This window comes from Balaenoptera ricei, chromosome 17 (assembly GCF_028023285.1).
Source record: "Balaenoptera ricei isolate mBalRic1 chromosome 17, mBalRic1.hap2, whole genome shotgun sequence".
NCBI lineage: Eukaryota > Metazoa > Chordata > Mammalia > Artiodactyla > Balaenopteridae > Balaenoptera > Balaenoptera ricei.
Genome location: NC_082655.1, coordinates 53,056,844 through 53,082,478, shown reverse-complemented (window position 1 = coordinate 53,082,478; position 25,635 = coordinate 53,056,844). Strand labels below are relative to the sequence as shown.

Below are 25,635 nucleotides of genomic sequence, written 5' to 3'. Positions count from 1 at the left end.
CAACTACAGCAAAGATTAAACACAGCCCAACTCCTGGCCAGATTAATATAAAACCTCATTCTAAAGACCTGTTTACCTCAGTTCCTACTACCCATTATGTCATGTACAGCTTTCAACAAAAATTACAAAGTACACTAAAAAGCAAGTAAAATACAGCCTGAAGAGCCAAAGAAAGCATTAGAACCAGACTGAGATATGACACAGATGTTGGAATTATCAGGCAGAGAATTTAAAATAACTATGATTAATATGTTAAAAGATCTATTGGAAAAAGTAGGCATCATACAAGAACAGATGGGTAATGTAAGCAGAGGGATAGAAATTCTAAGACAGATTTGAAAGGAAATGTTAGAAATAAAAAATACTATAACAGAAATGAATACTGACTTTAATGGGCTCATCAGTAGACTGGGCATGGTCAAGAAAAGAATAGATGAGCTTGAAGATAGGTAGTAGAAAGTTCCCAAATTGAATGCAAAAAGAAAGAAAGGAATGAAAAAAAAACACACCCCAAAATCCAACCAGAAAAGAACATCAAGAACCGCGGGACATTTTCAAAAGTTATTATATATATATATATATATATGATATATACATAAACATACATCATTCTCTAGTATTAGAAGAACCACCTGAAGTAATAATGGCCAAGAACTTTTCCAAATTAATGACAGACAACAAACCACAGATCCAGGAAGCTCAGAGAATACCAAGCAGAATAAATACTCCCCGCCGCCCATTCCTAGGCACATCATATTCAAAGTGTAATAAACTAAAAAAGAAAATCTTGAAAAGGGCTGAGGGGGAAAAAGCCTTACATATAAAGGAACAGGAATAAGAATTATAGTGGACTTTTCATCAGAAACACTGCAAATAAGAAGAGAGTGGAGTGAAATACCAAGTGTTGAGAAAAACAAAATCACCAACCTAGAATTCTATGTATAGTGAAGTTATCCTTCAAAAGTGAGGGAGAGATGAAGATTTTATCAGAAAACCAAAAACTGAGGGACTTTACCATTAGCAGACATCCTTAAAGATATTGAGAGAAATTCTTCGGGAAGAAGGAAAATGATACAGATTAAAAATTTAGGTCTACATAAAGAGTGAAAGACATGGCAGAAGGAATAAGCAGAGGTAAAATGAAAGTCTTTTATTTTCCTTATTCTTAATTTATCTAAAATATGACTTTAAATAATAAAGTAACACTGCATTGGGTGATTGTAGCATATGGATAAGTGAAATGAATGATATCAGTTTCTTACGGGCTGGTAGGGAAGGGCTGTTATAATGTTCCTGCACTACGTGTGAAGTGGTATAGTGTTAATGTGAAGGTAAACTTAGTTTAAAATGTGTATGGCAAACACTGAAGTTTTTTGAAAAGAATTATAATTGATAAACTAAGAGAAAAGAGAAAATGGAATCGCCTTTCCTGAGGTTCTCCCCAAGACAATCTCTGCCTTCACATTTTTTGTTAAGTAAGAGAAATAAATTTTACTCCGTCATCCATCTATTATCTATCTATCTATCTACCTATCTTCCTGCCTATCTATGTATGAAATGGATGTTAATATTTGAAGGACAATGATTGGATGAGCCTATTTCATTCACATTCTTGTTGCCTTGGGCATAGGGCAATCCAGTAGTTAGGAAAGGCTGGATGGCACTGGGGAGCTTAATTTGGACCTGAAACTGTCTCTGTGTGTGTCAGACTATGAGAGCAGAACGGAAATAACATATTTAAATGTCAAGTTATTTTGAGATTTCTCAAGCTTTAATTAAACTTGCCTACAGGTTACACATTTGGAGTGCTTGATGAGTTTTTGAACGGAAGAAATAGTCTGTCTGCCAGATGGATTTTGCCCAAACTCTCTCAGCAATGTTTAAAATAGCATGTTTTTTTTCCCCTCCTGTCCACAAAATGCTTCTCCAGCATTCCACCAATGGAAAGTTTCACTCATTAAATAGCTTAGTAAGAAGATCCCTAAATATTCCCAAGCCCACATAGTTTCTGAAAGAGCACATGCTGGAGGACAAACAGCCGAGGTTAATGGTAAGTGTCCCCAGGTCAAAAATACTGAACAGAGCAATGGCCCAGGAAACAAGGGAATGGATTCTAATTCTAGGTCCACTTTTGTTTGCTGTGACCTTAAAAAAGAACTTAAGGACCTTTTAGATTTTTACTCCAATCATGTATTTATTAAGTGCCTATCATGTATTCAGCAGGTAAAGTAGTGCAAAAAGAAAAATAGTAAAGCATGGTATGGTTTGTGGAAAGAGTACAGATTTTGGAACCAGATAACTCTACCATTTTTAAAATTTATTTATTTATTTATTTATTTATTTATAATGTTTAATTTAAAAGAATTTAAATTGAACTATAGTTGAAATCTACCATTTATTAAGTGTATTTCTGAGCAAGATACTTAATCTCTCTTTTGGGTTAACAAGACCACTTTTTAGTACCTTCTGTACTATAGGTATCTGATTATCTTTAGGGAGAGATAGGTGTTTATAGACTCCTGACATTCAATTATGAAGGTGTAATTAGGTAAAACTCCTGGCTGAGGAGTTTTAAACCCTAATTTAGGGTATGTAACTGTAACAAGTAACAATAAGTACAATAAATTTTATTACACAGGGTTCTCCAGAGAAACAGAAAAAATAGGACATATACAGATATATATAAAAGGAGATTTATTATGGGAATTGGCTCACATTGTTGTGATGGTTATGGAGTCTGAGAAGTCCCACAGTCTGCCATCTACAAGCTGGAGACCCAGGAAGCTGGTGCTATAATTCAGTCTGGGTCCAAAGTCCTGAGAAGGGGAGAAAGAGGAGCCTCTGGTGTAAGTCCAGGTCTGGGTCTGAAAGTCCAGAACCAGGAGCCTGATGTCTGATGTCTGAGGGCAGGAGAAGATAGATGTGCCAGCTCAAGCTGAGAGAGCGAATTTGCCCTTTCTTCACATTTTTGTTCTATTCAGACCCTCAGTGGATTGGGTGATCCCTACTGCATTGGTGAGGGTGATCTTCCTTACTCAACCTACTGATTCAAATGTTAATCTCTGCCCAAAACACCCTTACAAACACACACCATAAATAATGTTTTATCAGCTATCTTGGCATCCCTTAACCAAGTCGACACAAAAAATTAACCATCATATTACTAGTGTGCCAAAAGTGGATAAGTGAACGAAATCAGTGGTGTGAATGTCAGAGGGAGAAGGTATATTTAGTGTGAGATGACCTGTATGTGCAAAACTCTGTAAATGTCAGGTATAAATAGCAATATGAAGATTATATATGTAACACATATATACATATAATACATTATACATGTATAATATATATACTATACACATATGTATACTATATATGTATATAATATGCACATATACACATACAGTACATACATATACATATAATATGTACATGTGCACATATACATATAAACAAATGTATATATACATATAAACAAATGTATATGTATTTACATATACATATACATTTATGTGTGTATATATCAGAAAGAGCTAGAATATTCAGATAGTCCCTAGTCAGTCATCCATTTCCAGCTTTTTTCCAGGGCTGCCACATACAGCATCATAAATTGTGCACTGCATACACAGACGATAATGTGACTGGAACACAATGTGCACAGCCCTTTTTCACAGAGCTAGTTTATCCAGAAAGCACTCACAAGGTTAAGTAGAATACAAAAGAGCATAAGTTGAAAGGAAGAGCAGAAGAAAAACAAGAATGGAAACATAAAATGGGGTTCACACAAAAATGCAAACTTTGTTACAAGAGGGCTTCGAATTTGGCTTTAAGTCTCTTATATCATAAAAATCGATGGATTCCTAGTTTTAAGACAGAAATATCTGCTGAAGGGCTTTAGTAGAGAGGCCACTATGTAAATTGGTGGACAACATGTTCATATTCTATTATAGATGCAAAACTAAGTTTGCCAGCACTGTTTGTGATGTGGTCCTCAGTAAAGGCTGTGTGTCACTCCAAAGTCCAGTTCTGTAGGAGCAATGCTGTGGGTGGGAAGGTCAGTCAGTACATTGCATATCAGATATTCATCTCTCTCTTTGTTTTCAGTGGTATCTAGGATATCTAGAGAAAAATAATCCTCTTAAACATTACCTTTCTCAGCTGAACTTTTGATAAATAGTTGTTTTCTATGAGTTTGAGATTTTACAGACCATTTTACTTTGGAGGCCAATCATGCAGAAGCATATAAGGAATTCACTGTATAAATTGAAAAGAAAAGGAAAAAAAGAAATTAGTGATAAATTAGAAGTGTGTAGAAATAACATACTCCACAATGACCTAGATACGATGCCAAGTTCTGGGGCTATAAAGATGATTAACATCTGTCCTCAAGCCAAAAGGGAACCCTCCTACACTGTTGGTGGGAATGTAAATTAGTACAGCCACTGTGGAAAACAGTATGGAGTTTCCTTGAAAAAACTAAATATAGAGTTACCATATGATCCAGTAATGCTACTCCTGGGCATATATCTGTGAAAGAAAAAAGCTCTAATTTGAAAAGATACATTCACCCTAGTGTTCATAGTGGCACTATTTACAGTAGCAAAGACATGGAAGCAACCTCAGTGGCCATCATCAGATGAATGGATAAAGAAGATGATATAGATATAGATACAGATATAGATATATAAAATGAAATATTACTCAGCCATAAAAAAGCCATAAAAAAGAATGAAATAATGCCATTTGCAGCAACATGGATGGACCTAGAACTTCATTTTAAATGAAGTTAAGTCAGACAAAGACAAATATATCACTTATATGTAGAATCTAAAAATTAGTACAAATAAACTTATTTGCAAAACAGAAACAGACTTACAGACATAGAACACAAACTTATGGTTACCAAAGGAGAAGTGGGAGAGATAAATTGGGAGTATGAGATTAACAGATGCATACTATCATATATAAAATAAACAAAAGGATTTACTATATAGCATAGGGAACTATATTCAATATCTTGTAGTAAACTATAATGGAAAAGGATTGAAAAAAGAATATAGATATACACATATATATGTATAACTGAATCACTTTGTTGTATACCTGAAACTAACACAATATTTGTAAATCGATTATATTTCAATAAAAAAAAAAATCTGCCCTCAAGCTGTTTGTAATCTAGGAGTGGGATAAGTGTGGGCAAGTGTTGTCTAGTCGACTAACAAATATTGATAATAACATTAGTAATAGTAGTATTACTAGCTAATATTTTTAAGTGCTTTCTATGAGCCAGGTATTTTTCTAAGTTCTTTTTTGTATCAATACATATAATGCTTTTCAATCCTATGAGGTAATTATGTATTATTATTACTCTGTTTTAACTGATGAAGAAATGAAACCTCAGTTGAGGACCTCACCCGGAGTCACACAGCTCATTGTTGTGGAGTTGGATGCAAACCTAGACAGACTTCTTAAACAGATAAACACAATTCAGAATGATTAATGCTTTGATAACTGTAAAAAATGAGAATGTTTCCTAAAATGAAGAAGTTTCTTGTCTAAAAGCATACTCTCATATGTAGAATTGTTTCCTATAATAGAAATAAAACTAACTCTGAATACTATCTATGGAAAGAAGATCAATCACATCCAATGCTGAGTGAGAGACTACAACTTCATATATCTGTTATCATTAAGCAAATTTCCAACTGGATTATATTTGGAGTGTAGGAGGTTAGGTCACCTGTGTAGACTTTTATGAGATATTCTTTTACTCTTTTCAATGTTATTGGAAAACACTTTGTTGCTTGAAAATTTTTACCACTTCACTAAATATAAATCCTGACAAAACTTTTGTGGGTGAGCAAATATCAGAGGATGTTCTAGTGTCACCTCTGCGCAGACTGCTCGCTCTTTGCAGATACTTTGATATTCATAAAACTACTGCAAGGCAACACATGTTAACCTAGATTTTTGAGAAAAATCTCTATGTATGGATTTTTATCAGAGTTAAAGAGTTCAGATTTCACAGATACAAAACATGTAGTCCTCTTTCCCCCAGGAAGTCTTGATTTCAGAGTTGAATTGGCCTTAGAAGAAGTGGATAATCAGGACTTCCCTGGTGGCGCAGTGGCTAAGAATCCGCCTGCCAGTGCAGGGAACACGGGTTCGAGCCCTGGTGCGGGAAGATCCCACACGCCACGGAGCAACTGAGCCCGTGCGCCACAGCTACTGAGCCCGCATAACAACAGAAGCCACCGCAATGAGAAGCCTGTGCACCGCAACCAAGAGTAGCCCCCCGCTCGCCGCAACTAGAGAAAACCCACATGCAGCAATGAAGATCCAATGCAGCCAAAAATAAATAAACGTATTAAAAAGAAAAAAAAAGAAGTGGATGATCGATGAAGAATCTAGGTAAAAATTCTAAAGAAGGAGAGGAAAAAAAGAATAACATGCACAGTTTATTCCATGCCCTCTTTATTTATATCAAGTACCCAGGAGGATATATGATACTCGGACTAGAAAATACTGTATCAAACAAACTAATATTCTAGCTTAACTCTGTGTTTTTTTGGGGTCAAAATAGCTAACAATGTCATATATTAATGAAACTGTTGAGGTAGGTTCTTACCTACACTTACTGACATGGAAATTGAGGTCCAAAATCTAGTGAAGTGACATATTCCAGAACAAATACTTATGAGTTTCATTGCAGAAATTCAAATCCAAGACCAGAACTGACTTCAAGTCATGGAGTCTTTTCTTTACACCCTAAACTCTAATGCTGCTAGTGAAGCCATTGTGATTGTTCTAATGATACAGATTTGCCCATGGATATTAGAAAAATCAGGGAGGGAGCCAGTTGGGCTGGTCGTGATAAGATCTACCAATGTCTGACAATCAGATTCTTTACTCTCTCTCTGCTATTCCAAATGGTGGTAAAGAGCCTTGATTTTCATAGAATTAGAGTCATCAGATGAAGTCAGTTTAGGAGGAGTCCTGAGAATATTTGAATACATGTTTAAGCAATGGTACTGATAATGTAGTTGTTCACAGGAATATTGTGAAACTTAGATGAGGTTTGCTTTTTGCTCTAAGCAAAAAATGCTACACAAACAAAGAGACTGTATATTAAAGAAGGTAGTGAAAATATAAACACATTTTAACACAGGTAGTATTCACAGGATTGAGCCAGAAGAAAATGGAAATGAAAAGTTTTCTCCCTCAATATTTATCAATCTTCTTACCTCTGCTCATACTCCCAATGTATCTACTATTTCTATCTTTTAGGAAAGGCAGGGTAGTAGGTGAAGGAATAACAGAGTTATTCTGATGAAGAATAAGAATATGGAATTAAAATAGTCCAAAAAACTAAAAGTCTACCTTGGTACTCTCATTTTGAAAACTGAGTGCTCAGGAAAAATAGGCAAACATTGTTTGGAGGGAACAAAGAGGTTTAAAATTATTTTTCAAAATATTTGGCGTTTTCACAATGGTATAGAGAAAATATTTGTTAAATATGCAGAATGGGTGATTTGACCAATATAGCTGGTGAAAAGTCAGAACTTAAATACTTTAAATAAAAGCCAGACTATCTAAAACATATGATATATCACTGCCTAAATTCTGCTCAATAACTTGTTATGTATGATGAAAAAAGGATTTTATACAAAGAAAGAAACGCAGAAAATAAATGATCACATTTATGAAAATAAATAGGCCCAGAGGAAATTAATTCATTTATCAAATATTTATTGAGGACCTATGATTTTCTAGGCACTATTTAGAGAAATGCAAATTAAAACAACTATTAAAGTGCAAAACCAACTGAGAATAATGAGGTAATATCACTGATACTAGAGAAAAATAGCTATACATTGCATGTTGTATCTTAAATTGGTTCAATTATTCTAGAAAATCATCTGCCCATATATTCCAAGAGTTATAGAAATGTTTCTACCTTTTTACCTAGTTATTTCATTTTGGGGAATAAACTTCAAAGAAATAAAAGAAAAGCAAAATGATTTTACAAAGATAAACGTAGCAGTCCTATTCTTAATAATAAAAACTGACAAAAAGGGTACAAGGCTGGATATGCATATTCATGACAAAAATGAACATGTATTAGTACATTTGCAAAGATAGAAAGATAATTACGTTAACTTATTTATCCAATGACTATTTATTAGGCACTTATGTGGGCCAGGCACTGCCCTAAGGGCTGGGGATCAAGTGCAGATCGGGTGTGGCGTCTGCTAGGGACTGTGTCTGTGTACAAAATGGAAAAATACAACCTCTCTGGGCAAATGCAGTCCTATAGGCGCAAAGCTTGGCCAGAAAAATGCCCCCTTTTGCAAAGTAAAAGGCACCTGTGCATGAGGGGGAGTTTAACAGCAGGGCTCACGCTCAGGAGTGCAGTGCAGGCTGCATTCCAGTTCTCCCAGGCCCTGCCTGGACATCCTGATGCAGAGCACGACTGGCACAGCACACATAGTAGTCCTGGTGCTTATGATTTAGTGAGGAAGGAAGACACTGAAGAAATAAACGCACCAGCAAGTGCATGATTACAAAGGTACGTGTTCCGAAAGATAGGAATGTAGTCCAACTAGAGAATATAGCAAGGAGACCTGGGTGGTCCCTATAATGGAGAAAAAGAAGTCCTGAAAGTAGCTGAGATTAGGTTAAAGGGGTGGGAAACCTGTATGGGCAGAGGTAGAAACTCCCCATGGCTGCTATGGAAAACAGTATGGAGATTCGTCAAAAAATTAGAACCACCATATGATCCAGCTACTCCACTTCCGTATGTTCATCCAAAGAATACAAAAACTAATTTTCAAAGAGATATGCACTCCTATGTTCACTGCAGCTTTATTTACAATAGCCAAGATATGGAAACAACCTAAGTATCCATCAATGAATGAATGGATAAAGAAGATATGGTGTATATACACAATGCAATACTACTCAGCCATAAAAAGATGAAATCCTGCCATTTGTGACAACGTGGATGGACGATGAGTGTTTTATGCTAAGTGAAATAAGTCAGAGAGAGAAAGATACATACAAATACTGCATGTTTTCACTCATAGGTGGAATATAAAAAACAAAAACAAAACAAAATAAATGAACAAACCAAACCAAACCAAAACAGAAACATAGATACCGAGAACAGAGTAGTAGTTACCAGAAGGGAAGAAGAGTTGAGGGAAGGCGAAATGGGTAAAGGGGGTCAACTATATGGTGACAGATGGAAGCTAAACTTTTGGTGGTGAGCACACTGCAGTATATGCAGAAGTCAAAATGTATACATGATACATATAATGTTATAAACCAATATTACCTGAATAAAAAAGTTTTTTAGTTCCAAAATTAGGAAAAAATAAACCAACTCTCCATGGCTGGATGGCATGTGGCACATTCAAGGAACTGAAGTCTGGATTAAAGAGAGCAAGGGTAGTGGGGTACACCCTGCAGTAGAGAGGTAGGCAGGGGCTAGACTCTGCAGGATCTTGTAGGTCAGGCAAGGACTTTTAGATAAAAAAGAACATGTGAAAGCATTGAGTGGTTTTAAGCAGGAGGGCAATGACATGATCATACCTGTTTGTGAAGGATCCCTCTGGCTGCTAGTGGGGCCTGGATTACAGAGGGTGTGGTGGTTGGAGTGGGAGACTTGGAGCAGCCCTGAAGTTGTCCAGTGAGAGAGGGAGGTGGTGTGGATGGAAGTGGGGTCAGTGGAGAAGGCAAGGTGCAAACAATTGGAGACACACTTTGAAGTCTTAGAGGTGGACTGGCCATGTAGTGTGAACTGAAGGAGTGTCAAGCAGACCTTTTTTTTTCCCCAGTAAATTTCAAAAGTTAACAATGTAAAAAGTTTAGTATTATATTAGTTTCCTGAGGCTGCTGTAACAAATTACTGTAAAACCAGTGACTACCAACAACAGAAATTTATTCTCTCACAGTTTTGGAGGCCAGAAGTCAAAAATCAGGTTGTTGGCAGGGCTGTGCTCCCTCCAGGGACTCTAGGAGAGAATCCTTTCTTGCCTCTTCCAGCTTCTGGTGGCTCCAGGAGTTCCTTGGCTGTGGCTGCATAACTCCAATTTCTGCCTCGGTCTTCACACGGCCTTCCCTTCTTCTCCCTGTGTTTGTGTGTCTTCTCCTCTTCTGTCTCATGTGAGGACACTTGTCATTGGATTTAGGGCCCATCCAAGAAAATCAAGAATGAACTCACCTTAAGATCCTTAGCTTAATTATATCTGCAAAGACTCTTTTTTTTTCTTTTTTTTCTAAATAAGGTCACATTCACAGGTTCCAGGGGTTAGGGCATGGATATATCTTTGTGGGGGCCAACATTCAACCCACTACAGGCATTATGTGAATACTCCTTTACATACCCCCTTCTACAGGCTATCAGGACTGACCTTTGTGCACACATATTGTCTGCACACATTATTTTCTCCACATGTCATTTAAGCACTGAAAGGTCTGCCTTCAGTTCTCACATAACCTCAAGCAGTTGCTAAATCTGAAGGATTGGTCCTTGTGAAGGCTTTGTACTCCATAACATCCTGCATGCTCCATCATTGAATGCAATCCATACATTTTATCACCTGGTATTGGAATCTTTTTGTTTCCTTGTCTTTTATTTGTAAGGCCCTTGAGGGAAGTGATTGTTTCTTGCTCACCATTCTTGTTCACCATGCCAGGCATGGCCTTCTTTGAGGCACTTCACATTATACTGTAAGGGGTCATGAATATAATTTTCTGTTTTTTTTTTTTTTTCTATCAAATCACAATTAACTGCTTAATTAATCAGAAATTTCTGAATAGCACCTGCAAATTATTTTGAATGGAGGCAGAATATCAATGAAAATCAACACATTGTACAGTTTTTATATAGCTGCTGGTGACATAAAGACGGAAAGTTTTAGTTCATACATTTTAATAGCTTAGTCTGTTGAGGAGATCCATTTGAATGAATTGATTATAAATTAGTGGTAATTCCTGTAGTAAAATCACGAATGAAATACTATGAAAGCATAGAACAAGGAGCAACTAGTTGTTTGGGGGGTGGTTAGAGATGGCTTCAGAGAGGTGACATCTGAATTGAAGTCTTGAAAGGTGAATAGGTATTTTCCTGGGGGAGAACATTCCAAAGGGAGATGAAACCAGTAGGGATATCTATTGAAATCATAATAGCATTAGCAAGGGTAAAAATTCAGATGCATTTCAGGAAAAGTGAGATTTTAACAGATGCAGAAGGAGGATAGGAAGTGGTTAAATACATTCGGTGAATAAGACTTGGCAATAATTGTAATTGTAAAAACAAACAGTGGAGTCAGTACTACTACAAGGCTATCCCCCGGCAGACCCTGAGTCTCTCTATTAAAAATGGGGTGTCTGAACTCCTCAGATGTTAATTGGAAATGTGGTCTGGGTTTTCTCCATGACAGGCTGTAAATCTATATTTTAGTCAGGGCTTTGCTCTTTTGGATTAGTATATAATGTCCTTGAAAGCCCTCAGTTCTTTTCTTTCTCATTTTTTCCTAAGAAAAAAGAACCTTCGTTAAAAAGCTACATGATAGTGCTGGATTTAGCTCATTTTAACAAAGGTCACAGGTTTTTTGACTAGTAAACACAATTACTAGATCTTTCCAGTATCTAGATGTTCGGCAGGCATGCCTCCATTGCTGGAATAAATAACTAGAGCTCCAGGGGCGTATGACAGCTGTGGGCCTGTGAAGCCTGGGGGTATCGTATTTCTCTTCAACCACAGCCAAGAAGAGAATCAAGGCAAAAATCTCCCTTTTGCTTGAATCAGCTAGATTATGAACGAATTTAGAGCTTGTCTGGTCTACTGGTTTCAATTTGGCCTTAGAAACCCAATGGGTAATAGGAGATTTATTTGAGAAGCTGCTGTCAAGAATTTAAGATTCCTTTCAATTGCAACTCAGCAGCACCTGGATTGTATTCTTAGAGTATTTCCTACTGTGATGATAATATCAGCAATGAACATATCTGTATTTATAAAGCTTTGTTCTTCAGGGAGTACTCAACCCTTGGGTGAGGTCAGCTAATTAATCTCTGCAACGTTTGAGATTAGACTGTTGCTTGTTTTATGACCTTGAAGATTACAGTGATTATTAAGTCACCAAAATATTAAATCACTTTTGCAAGTACTCCTAGTAAGGAAGCAATAGAAAATAGGCAAAGAACACACAGATCTGGACATTCTGAGAAGTGTTTCCACCACTGCCCCAGAGCAAGACCCTCATAGGAGTGCCCACCCAGTTTTAAGCAAGGAGGAAAAATAAAAAAGAGAAGGCACATTATCAACAGAGAATTAACATGATTCAAGATTCTAAGGAAACCCTAATTATGCTAATATAAAGTCATCTGAAATTACTCATATCTCTGGAACTCTGAAGATAACTTCTTTTTCTGGAAGGTTGCCTATCTCCACTTCATTTAGTTGTTTTTCTGGGGTTTTTTCTTGTTCCTTCATCTGGTATATAGCCCTCTACCTTTTCATCTTGTCTATCTTTCTGTAAATGTGGTTTTGTTCCACAGGCTGCAGGATTGTAGTTTTTCTTGCTTCTGCTGTCTGCCCTCTGGTGGTTGAGGCTATCTAAGAGGCTTGATGGGAGGCTCTGGTGGTGGGTAGAGCTGACTGTTGCTGTGGTGGTCAGAGCTCCGTAAAACTTTAATCCACTTAACTGTTGATGGGTGGGGCTGGGTTCCCTCCCTGTTGGTTGTTTTGCCTGAGGCAACCCAACACTGGAGCCTACCTGGGCTCTTTGGTGGGGCTAATGGCAGACTCTGGGAGGGCTCACGCCAAGGAGTACTTCCCAGAACCTCCGCTGCCAGTGTCCTTGTCCCCACGGTGAAACAGAGCCAGCCCCTCACTCTGCAGGAGACCCTCCAACACTAGTACGTAGGTCTGGTTCAGTCTCCCCCAGGGTCATTGCTCCTTCCCCCGTGTCCCAATGCGCACACTATTTCGTGTGCGCCCTCCAAGAGTGGGGTCTCTGTTTCCCCCAGTCCTGTCGAAGTCCTGCAATCAATTCCCACTAGGCTTCAGAGTCTGATTCTCTACGAATTCCTCCTCCCATTGCCAGACCCTCAGGTTGGGAAGCCTGACGTGAGGCTCAGAACCTTCACTCCAGTGGGTGGACTTCTGTGGTATAAGTGTTTGCCAGTCTGTAAGTCACCCACCCAGCAGTTATGGGATTTGATTTTACTCTGATTGCGCCCCTCCTACCGTCTCACTGTGGCTTCTCCTCTGTCCTTGGACGTGGGGTATCCTCCTTGGTGAAGTCCAGTGTCTTCCTGTCAATGATTGTCCAGCAGCCAGTTGTGATTCTGGTGCTCTCACAAGAGGGAGTGAGAGCAGGTCCTTCTACTCTGCCATCTTGGTTAATCCTCTCCAAGATAACTTCTTAGCAGCTATGAAATCAGAGGTTGGATGAACCACCTTTCTTCTGTGGTGTGGTGGAAAGATCACCAGGCCCTGATCCATGAAACTCATGTTTGAATATTGTCCCTTTCACTTGCTAGCTATGTTATCCTGGGCCAGATAATTGACACCTTGGAATTGCAATTTTTCCAATCATGAAATGGATATGTTAATAACTGCCTGACAGTGCACTCTTGTCTTTACCCTAAGAGCCAGCATCCTAGTTCAAGACTCCATCATCTTTCACTTGAACCACTACAACTGACTTCTAATTGATCTCTATTTCATTCTCGTTTCTTTACTGCCTCTTTTCCACATAGCTGTTAGAGTGGTCTTCTAACATCATAATTCAAATTGTATCATTCTTTTGCCTAAAATTCTCCATTGGTATCCATTGGTATTTAGAATAAAATACAAATTCCTTACCATGGCCTAAAAGGCCTGTACAATCTTGTCTTTGCTCACCTCTTTGGCCTCATCTCCCCACAGTGCCCCTTATTCCCTGAGCTCCAGCCATACTGACCTCTGTGATGTTCAGTCAGATACGCTTGCTCTACCTCTAGGCCTCTGCCCTTGCTATTCCATCATATGGGAGGCTCTCCCCACATGTCTGGATGGCTGCTCCATTTACTCTCTCAAGTCTCAGTTGGAATATTATCTGTCCAGAGAGGTATCCCTGACCATTATATGTAAAGTAGCATCCCCAGTCTCTAACAATTTTTACTTCTATAGCAGTTATCACAATGTGAATTTATCTTGTCTAGTTTATTTTTTGTTAGCTTTCTCCCACAAGACTGTAAGCTCTTGTTTACTGTTTTCACAGTACATTCCCAGAGTTTAGAGCAATACCTGACTGTTTAGCATGTACTAGGCACTCAAAATAAGTGTTTATTGGATGAATACATGAATATGTTTAAATACAATAATACATATGGAATGTTTAGCCCACAGAATGCTTAAATTTGCTGTCCATAGTGTTAGACCTTTGTATCCATGGCTTGTGCATTCACATATGGGTTGTGCAATATGGTTTATTGAGTCCTGGTGTGTGGAACCCTCAGATGAGGGACCCACAGACTCAGATGGCTGACTCTACTATGCCATTTTATACACAGGACTTGAACATTGGTGGATTTTGGTATCTGTGGGGGTCCTGGAACCAATATCCTCATAGATACTAAGCGGCAACTATTCTTACTCTTGGGGACTTACTTGTAAGATAAACTTCTCCTGACCAATAGGAAATAATAATAACAATAGTTAATGTTAATATTTATTGAACTCCTAATAGATGCTGGACATTGTTCTAAGTGCTTTTCATGAATTAATTCACTTACCAACCCTCTAAGATATTCACTATTGCTCTTCTAATTATTAAGATGAAGGACAGAGGGGTCAAGTAACAAAGGAGCAAAGATTGTAAGTGGTGGTACTGGGGTTTGGACTCAGGCAATTTGGTCCCACAGTGATAATCATTATCACTCACCTACTCAAAACTATTGTCTTAGCCTGGCATTCAAGTTCTCCAAAAATCTGACGACTAACTCTCCCAATCTCTTCTTTCATCATTCATCCATTCATTTATTCACACATTCATTATTCAACATATATTGAGCATCTACTTTATGCTAGGCACTGACCTAAGTCCTGGGCCTAAAGGACTGAATGAGCTAGGTCTTTTGGGGAAGGGAAAGGATAAATAGAAATGTGAAAATCCTTATTTTATCAATGCTGTCAGCACAATCAAACCATTGGTGAATTTGAGCGGGAACTTTACTTATTTTATGACCCAAGACTTTTCTTTTATAACAAATGACAGACTTCAATATTACAAGGTGTCTTTTAGATACCTGATTTCTCCAAACACTGCCCCAGCTTTCAGAGTAACCAGAACTTGAGCACCATCAGCTCCCCCAAGAACCTGGACTTCTCCTTGCTTAATGACATACATTTCCTTGCCGATTTCTCCCTATATGCCAAATATAAAGAGCAAATGGTAGTCACTTTATTCTTGACAATTATGCCCCAAATTAAAAGATATAAACTCTTCTAGAGGAGTAAATGTAAATGAAGGAAGCAAGGAATATAAGTGTAATAATAATTATCTTAAGACCTGAGGTAGTTATGGACATCAGTTTGACATAATATGTGAAAGGAAATTACAAGGAAAGTGATACCCTCTAGAACCTGAGCACTGTGTGCCATCACTGGACAGGCAAAGATACTTCAGTCAGCACATTGTTTTAAGAATGGGATTGGAGAGAGGAAATAACAGATTGTAAGCATATTCACCTTAGCTTTGGTGACCACTGCTATGCTTTGAAGAAGTTGCTTAGTTTATCCAAAAAACATGGGTTACAGTCATCTAAAGGTGAACTCTACTGCCTATAGCATTGAGGTCTGATTTTAGTAATTGGGGCATATGAGACCCTTAAGCTATTATTCTTTTTCCATATTGAGAAGAAAGTGTTAATGCAGCAGGTATTTTATATATATATATATATATATATATATATATATATATATATATATCTTTATTGGAGTATAATTGCTTTACAATGCTGTGTTAGTTTCTGTTGTACAACAAAGTGAATTAGCTATAAGTATACATATATCCCCATATCCCTTCCCTCTTGAAACTCCCTCCCATCCTTCCTATCCCACCCCTCTAGGTCCTCACAAAGCATGGAGCTGATCTCCCTGTGCTATGCAGCAGCTTCTCACTAGCCATCCATTTTACATTTGGTAGTGTATACATGTCAATGCTACTCTCTCACTTTGTCCCAGCTTCCCCTACCCACCCCGTGCTCTCAAGTCCGTTCTCTACATCTGTGTCTTTATCCCTGCTCTGCCACTAGGTTCATCAGTACTATTTTTTTAGATTCCATAAAAGTGCGTTAGCATATGGTATTTGTTTTTCTCTTTCTGACTTACTTCGCTCTGTATGACAGACTCTAGGTCCATCCACCTCATTACAAATAACTCAATTTCACTCCTTTTTATGGCCGAGTAATATTCCATCATATATATGTGCCACAGCTTCTTTATCCAATCATCTGTCGATGGACATTTAGGTTGCTTCCATGTCCTGGCAATTGTAAATAGCACTGCAGTGAACATTGTGGTACATGTATCTTTTTGAATTACGGTTTCCTCAGGGATATGCCCAGTAGTGGGATTGCTGGATCATATGGTAGTTCTATTTTTAGTTTTTTAAGGACCCTCCATACTGTTCTCCATAGTGGCTGTTTCAACTTACATTCCCACCAACAGTGCAGGAGCTTTCCCTTTTCTCCGCACCCTCTCCAGGATTTATTGTTTGTAGATTTTTTGATGATGGCCATTTTGATGGGTATGAAGTGATACCTCATTGTAGTTTTGATTTGCATTTCTCTACTAATTAGTGCTGTTGAGCATCTTTTCATGTGTTTTTTGGCAATCTGTATGTCTTCTTTGGAGAAACGTCTATTTAGGTCTTCTGCCCATTTTTGGATTGGGTTGTTTGTTTTTTTGATATTGAACAGCATGAGCTGCTTGTATATTTTGGAGATTAATACTTTGTCAGTTGCTTTGTTTGCAAATATTTTCTCCCATTCTGAGGGTTGTCTTTTCATCTTATTTATGGTTTCCTTTGCTGTGCAAAAGCTTTTAAGTTTCATTAGGTCCTATTTGTTTATTTTTGTTTTTACTTCCCTAACCCTAGGAAGTGGGTCAAAAAGGATCTTGCTGTGATTTATGTAATAGAGTGTTCTACCTATGTTTTCCTCGAAGAGTTTTATAGTGTCTGGCCTTACATTTAGATCTTTAATCCATTTTGAGTTTATTTTTGTGTATGGTGTTAGGAAGTGTTCTAATTTCATTCTTTTACATGTAGCTGCCCAGTTTTCTCAACTCCACTTGTTGAAGAGGCTATCTTTTCTCCATTGTATATTCTTGCCTCCTTTGTCAAAGGTAAGGTGACCTTAAGTGCGTGGGTTTACCTATGGGCTCTCTATCCTGTTCCATTGATCTATATTTATGTTTTTGTGCCAGTACCATACTGTCCTGATTACTGTAGCTTTGTAGTATAGTTGAAGCCTGATTCCTCCAGCTCTGTTTTTCTTTCTCAAATTGCTTTGGCTATTTGGGGTCTTTTGTGTTTCCATACAAATTGTAAAATTTTTTGTTCTAGTTCTATGAAAAATGCCATTGGTAATTTGATAGGGGTTGCATTGAATCTGTAGATTGCTTTGGGTGGTATAGTCATTTTCACAATGTTGGTTCTTCCAATCCAAGAACATGGTATATCTTTCCATCTGTTTGTATCATCTTCAATTTCTTTCATCAGTGTCTTATAGTTTTCTGCATACAGGTCTTTTGCTTCCTTAGGTAGGTTTATTCCTAGGTATTTTATTCTTTTCTTTGCAATGATAAATGGGAGTGTTTCCTTGATTTCCCTTTCTGATTTTTCATTGTTAGTGTATAGGAATGCAAGAGGTTTCTGTGCATTAATTTTGTATCCTGCTACTTTACCAAATTCATTGATGAGCTCTAATAGTTTTCTGGTAGCATCTTTAGGATTCTCTATGTATAGTATCATGTCATCTGCAAACAGTGACAGTTTTACTTCTTCTTTTCCAATTTGGATTCCTTTTATTTCTTTTTCTTCTCTGATTGCCATGGCTAAAACTTCCAAAACTATGTTGAATAATAGTGGTGAGAGTGGGCACCCTTGTCTTGTTCCTGATCTTAGAGAAAATGCTTTCAGTTTTTCACCATTGAGGATGATGTTGGCTGTGTGTTTGTCATATATGGCTTTTATTATGTTGAGGTAAGTTCCCTCCATGCCCACTTTCTGAAGAGTTTTTTTTCATAAATGGGTATTGAATTTTGTCAAAAGCTTTTTCTGCATCCATTGAGATGATCATATGGTTTTTATCCTTTGGTTTGTTAATATGGTGTATTGCACTGATTAATTTGCATATATTGAAGAATCTTTGCATTCCTGAGATAAACCCCACTTGATCATGGTGTATGATCCTTTTAATGTGCTGTTGGATTCTGTTTGCTAGTATTTTGTTGAGGATTTTTGCATCTATGTTCATCAGTGATATTGGCCTGTAATTTTCTTTTTTTTTGACATCTTTGTATGGTTTTGGCATCAGGGTGATGCCTCATAGAATGAGTTTGGGAGTGTTCCTCCCTTCAGCAGGTTGTTTTATTCAGTTCTTGTTTATCTCTGGGGACTCTGGAGCCAAGGCAATGACACTTGTTCAGTGACTTGAGAACTAAGCTCCTGGAATGTTCACATAGACACTGGTTAATGATGTTATTCTGTATGCCTCAGGTAGTGTGGCAGGATGTACCAGGCTGTCAACACTGTTTAATGTAAATACAAAGATTTATGGTGTGTGCTTGGTATCTGGTTTGGAGTCTGAACAATGACTGGTCATGTAGCTGTGTGACCAGCCCCATTTAAAAACTCTGGACTCCAAGACTTAGATGAGCTTTCCTAGGCAGAGATATTTTGCCCTTGTCTCTATGGTCCACAGTAGGAGATAAAAATGCATCCATGTGAGCCTCTCAGAAGTAGGATCTAGGAAATCTGCACCTGATTTCTCTAGTCTTTGCCTATGCATATCTTTTTCATGCTGTTCCTGCACTGTATACTTTGCCTTAATAAATCTTAAGTGATAAATATAACTTTATGTTGAGTCATGCAAATCACCAAACTAGTGGGTGGTTGTGGGACCCTTGGAACACATCTCACTCCAGGATCCAAAAAACATAAATATGTTTTACAAGAGATCTAAGTGGCACTTGGGTGAAGAAAAGTTTTTAAACTTTAAATAAGCCAGTTATCATAATACTAGGTAGACTATTTGGATAACAGTGCCTATATGTCTTAGTGAGTTGAGTCTTGATCACCCTGAGCTATTAAAAATAGCATAATTACAATAAATTCTCTTATATTTGGTTCAGGAGGGGACTGGATTATTTGAGTTCATAAAACATTCTTGTTAACCATATTTTCAAAGGAGTAGAATACACTAAAATTAATTTAGGATTAAACAATGTTGATTATAGTTTATGCTCTGCAATGGCTGAGACAATGTCTACTTTGTTCCAGTGCTGAGCATAGGAATTATGACATAGGCACTCATTTATGAATAATTTATAATTCAGCTATTCCCTGGGAAGTTTTGAAGTTCTTTAATACCAAGGGTTATTTTCCTGAACATTACTTATTGTCGTATTATAATTGTTAGGTTAAGTTTTAAGTTTTCAGACTCTACCTCTTAGTTAACATCTGTGACACTGAAATTCTCATTTTATCTCCCCATGACTTTTATGAGGAAGCTAGAGTAGGTATTATTATTTCTATTTTACAGAAAGAAAATAAAGGCACAGATTGGCTTACTGGCTAATATTTGGCTGAGTAACTGTTGCTCCATGATAGTAAATAGACGCAAAAGGAAGCCTAGAATGCACATCTCCTAACTAAGCAACGCAAAAAGTATATTTAAATTTTGCATTGTGTATTTATACCTTCTATAAATAGGTATATTTATTCCCAAATGTAGATTTAAGTAGAAATTCCAATACAGATGGATCTAATTATAGTTATTTCCATCTTATCAGTGCTAATAATACATCTTGCATTTGCAAAGTACTTTTAAAATCATAATATCAGATTTTACATTGTTCCTTATTTTAATGCCTGTGTTTGTTTTATCAGAACATGCTACTTTGAGACTTCCCTGGTGGTGCAGTGTTTAAGAATCGGCCTGTCAATGCAGGGGACACGGGTTCGATCCCTGATCTAGGAAGATCCCACATGCTGCGGAGCAACTAAGCTCGTGCGCCACAACTATTGAGCCTGCGCTCTAGAGCCTGCAAGCCACAACTACTGAGTCCGCACGCCACAACTACTGAAGCCCAAGCGCCTAAATCCTGTGCTCTGCAACAACAGAGGCCACTGCAATGAGAAACCCGCGCACAGCAAAGAAGAGTAGACCCTGCTCGCTGCAACTAGAGAAAGCCCGCGCACAGAAGCGAAGACCCAACACAGCCAAAAATAAAATAAATAAAATAAATAAATTAAAAAAAAAAGGAACATGTTACTTTATAGCTGCAAAGTATTTTCATAGATATTAACTCACTTATTTCTTGCAAAAATCCCAGTGAGGTCAAATAGGAAACATATCATTATTCTTATTTAAAAATTGGTAGTAGAGACTTGAAAAGTTAAGTGTCTTGGGCAAACTTACGAGGCTGGCAGATGATAGCATTAGAACTAGCAACACCTATGTCACCTGACTATATAATATGTACAGATCATATCTAATGAATCCAATATCAAGACTGATCTCTTTAAAACCAACACAATATCTATGAATTATTTTAAAAATGAGAGAAAGTGTCTGAAAATTAGTTTTTCAAGAGATACTCCAAGAAGTAATGATTAGGACAGGGTCATATTCCTTATTTCTTTGCATGAAGTAATTCTCAGGGAACTGGAATGATTTTTCAAAGGCAGTTATTACAACTGACTGGAGGTAGAAGTACATAATGGGTACTTAAATATAGTTCAGCACTTTTAATTATTTTTTAATGATCATTTCAGTAATTTTCCAAGGAGATCTGGCATAATCAACGAACCAAAACTTCCACTATTTCTTGTATATTTCTAGGCTAATTTAAGACTTTCCTGCAAGTTTAATTGGCATTCAAATGAAGTAGACATTCCTTAGAGAGCAAGGGCTGACAGCATGTGCAAAATAAGATCAAACCAAGCTCTTCTGGTTGGTTTATGTACTAATTTGGAGAAAGTGTAGAAATGCAAGCGCTTCATGTACAATGGGGTAACACTTGGTGAGGGAGCGCTTCAAATTTTCAGGGTTCCTGTGTAGAAGGCTATTTCCAAGGCTGACAGGGGCATTATGACGCTCAAATTAATTCTTACAAATTAATCCTGGGAAAATTCCTAAGTACTCTTTGAAGCAGTCCAAGCTACCCACTTGGTAAGTTTAGGAGCCATCCGGAGGATTAGGTAAGTCAGCAAACTCAGTCCTGAGCCCTGCCATTTCTTCAATTATTTAAACAACTGCTAATGGAACATGTTTTCTTTCCTTTTTTTTTTTTTTTGTTCCCTTTTCCTACAATGATTTGGGGAAATGATAAAAAACAAAGCTGAATTTGGCTGTATAAAATCTGGACAAGTAACAACTTTTCATCTCTGTCTATGTCTACTCTTAATTAAATCCCTTCTTAAAAACAGAAACAAAGAAATGTGGCTTGGAGTCTCATGTCTTTTCATTTCTGCTCTTCCCCCTGCTTATTTTTTTCCTTCCTTCATTTGTGTTCACTGATCTGTTTTTATTATTGAGTGATGGATGCGATGTGAGGAAGAAATTAGAAATGAGAACGCTGCATCTACTCTGCATTTCACACTTTGTTAAGCAAATTTTCACTGCTTGTGGGCCCGGATGCTAAAGTTTCTATGAGTTATCTCAATTTTCAGTCCCTGCTGCTATTGGAACAAATTGAAAGGCCATTTTGGTGCATTAAGGCCATGTCATCCTAAATGCATCACTGCCCTAAAGGGGTCCTTAAACTGAGCTGTGGTTTGTATTTCCCATTTTAATGAAAATGATTTTATATCATCAGTATGCCCACATTTAATCTGGACTAATTTGTGTGGGATTCTAGATTCCTAGTTTCATTAATATCACAATCTCTCCTATATTTTTCCTCTTTTACCTCTGACAGCTTTTCAGTTGCCCTCTGTGATTCTTCTTCATTGACCTCTTCCATAAATACTAGTATTCTTCAAAGTTACAGCCTTGGTCTTCTTTATTTACCTTTTCTTGAGCTTCTTATGATATCAGTTTCCATCATATGCCGGTTTCCAAAGATTTACCTCCAGTTCTGTCCTCTCTCACGGACTAGACTGATTTCCACCTGTGCACTAGGTATCTCTACCTGGATGCCTTAAAGTACCTTCACTCTATTTGACTTTGTCTTTCACCATTATCCTAGTTGACCATTTGCTTCCATTCCTTAAGTATGTCAAGTTCTGTCCTGCCTCATGGTCCCAAGTCTTCACCTAAAATAGTGTCCTCTCCAGTTTTGTTTTGTTTTTTAAGCTAGAGAACTATTTCTCTTCAGATTTTCACAAAGATCATGCCTGACAGCTTGACAATCTCCCCCTGTCTGAGTACCCCAATCTAAAGTAAGTGCCTTTGCCACCACGCCCTCTCCTGGAAAATTGTTTTTGCTGCATAGAACTTAGCACATTTTGGAGTTACACATTAATTTTATTTGTTTATTGTTTGTCTCTTCCATCAGGCCAGTGATAACTCAACTTTGGCTCAATTTATAATCATCTGGGAGCTTTAAAAATATTGACATGTGGTCTCCACCCAGACCAGTTAAGTTGCTGGAGATGGAGACCAGATTTCTAAATTCAGGTGATTCTGATGTACACTGTGAATTGAATACCCTGGCACTAGATTGTAAGCCCTTGAAGGACAAGAACCACCTTTTTATGCTCACTGCTGAATATATCTATTACCCAGCACAGTGCCTGGCCCATAGTATTTCAAAATTATTTATTGAGTTTCACTGAATAAATGATACTAAAATTTTCTAGCTTTTGACTTATTGTAGTTCCATACACTCCCTCCGAAGACAGAGTCCCTTCCTTTCTGCCTTGACTCATGTGAATTCTTTCCTCTATCTGGAATGCCTGCTTCTTCTTTCTCCTGGTTCATGCTGATTCATTTTTCAAGACTTAGCTTGACCAGCATCTTCTCCAGGAAATCTTGCCAGTACCCCAGTGCAGAAGTGTCCTTACTCTGTGTCCTACCACAGCTTGTGCTTACTTCTACCATCACACTTAGCACATTATTTTGGAATGATATAAGTACTTCTTACCCTCACTCATGTGTGAACTCCCCAGGGTTTTGGATCATCTCTCATTTCTTTGAACTGTTCATCTTTCTCTACTTTTTACTTTGATTATTGCCTTCACTATTGATTTAATATCTCAAGATGTATCTCAGGGTCCCAAGGTCATCATTCCTTCTCTCCCCCTTTGAGTTAGTAATCAGAGATGTGCAAAATTGTTTATTTTAGAGTTATTTGTAATAGCAAACACTTTGAAATTGATTATGATATATTCATAGACTGGAATATTATGCAGCTTTAAAAAGGATGCTGTAGATTACTTAATAATATGTAGAATGTTCCCATGATATATTGTGACATGACAAAACAAGTTTCAAACATAAGCGAGGTTTGGTGCCAATTTTATAAAACAAGCTCTAACTATCCATCAATCGATATAAAAAGATAGGTTGAAATATATTAATAGTGGTTATTTCTGGGTGGTGGAGTTTTTGTCTTTGTGCGTTTATGTGTTTCCCATTTTAAAAATAGTGAACATGTATTACTTTGTAATCATAAAAAGCACAGTAAAATTTAAAAAAAAATGGCATTGATTATTTACTAACTGGGTGAGCTAAATGGAGGTAACTGATAGTTTGCTGAAGACATAAAAAGGACAGAACCACCTTTCACTTCTGTAACTTTTCCCTCCACCTTAAGTATTTGGAATTAATGGGGTGTGACAATTGATGATTTACATTTACAAAAAGCAACTTTTCAGACCACCCACACTTATATCCTATAAGTAATGAAATCCATATTGTCTTGTTCCATTTTGAACTCTGAGAGCACATTATAGTTTTACAGAATTGTATCTCATGATTATTTCCATACTATGGAATTCACCCTGGACAAATTTTGTTTAAACTGTTCTCTTGACTTATGTCTGAACTCCTCAGATGTATTTATTAGTCATGCATTAGAAAAATAGCATGAACTCACCTTTTTGCAGACAAAGTCACCAGGTAAATAGACAATGGATTTCAATCTTAGCAACATGTCATAAATCATCTGTGTATCACAACCCTAAAGAAAAAATAACAGAGAAAAATAATTCTCATAGACACAGCTAAAAGGCCAATATTCCAATTGATTTTAAAATGCAATGGAAATAAACAGTAATAGATGTTGTCTGTGTTAACATTAAAATATTAGTTGCCGGTGGATATGGACTTGTCTTGACCCAAAATTTAGAAAAAAAATACCTATGATATGATGGCTAGAATTTAGATCCTGGTCAGATATATTCAGGTTTTAATCCTGTTTCCACTACTTATTGCTATGTTTCTATGTATCTCATGCTCTCATTTTCTTAATCTGTTAAATGGGGGTGAAAATGTTACTAATCTCATAATGGTAAAATTTTACTCATATAAAACTTAACATGATGCTTAGTAAATGATAGGTATTAAAGATTATGGTAATATAAGTGAATGATTATTAATATATTAACACTGACAGATAAAAATCTTTGCTGAATATTTTTCTTTTTAATAACATCTTTCATACTATTGTTAGATATTATTATTTAACTTTGCAAGCTTGTATGTTTTTCTTCCCCAACTTAATTGTCATCTTCTTAAAGGCAGCGTAACTGTACATGAGACATACAAAAACAATATCTGTTAAACGAATGACTGTTCATATCCACTTCAACAGAGTAAGAAACAAATTTGATTTGTTAGAAAATGTGTCTATATTTGTTTTCTGTCTAAATAATTGTAATTTATCTATATGATAGGTTAAAGAAAAATCTGTAAATGCTTCAAAAATCTCACTTTACATAGCGATTTTGAATCTTCTGCTTTCATCAAATATTTTTATTTTTTCCTCTCAGAGCTGTTAACATGTAGCAGCTTTCCTTTTGTCTGTCCCTTAGGGGAAATTATTATTTTGCAGAGAACTAATCCTAATCAGTAGCAGAGGAAGGAGGCAGAAAAGCAAAGGACCTACCCCCAGTTTGTGGATTGGCTAATCATTCCTTTAGCAATCACAGGTTTCCATAATGATTTTAGTAGCAAACACTTGACCTAGATCCATACGAAATTTAAACCTTGGGGTTGCTTGACTGATAAGGAGAGTTAATGATTTATGATTGAAGTATTTTCAAGTAGCCATAGGTGAGAAGCATTCAGATGAACTTGAAGTTAGAATTTTAAAAATTTATTTGAGCAACTATAGCTTTTGGTTCTCTCAGATAGAAAGAAAGGCAAAAGCCAACAGGAATACCTTCTTAATACAGTCCAACAAATATT

The 25,635-nt window shown here is 37.0% G+C and overlaps 1 protein-coding gene across 1 annotated transcript in view; it reads right to left on the bottom strand.

Moving 5' to 3' along the window:
• Nucleotides 1-25,635, bottom strand: part of CNGB3 (cyclic nucleotide gated channel subunit beta 3) — a 151,009-nt gene that overhangs the window by 5,260 nt on the left and 120,114 nt on the right. The window contains 2 exon segments of the mRNA XM_059901722.1: nt 15,301-15,419; nt 24,323-24,406. Of these exon segments, the coding sequence (XP_059757705.1) occupies nt 15,301-15,419; nt 24,323-24,406 (203 nt within the window).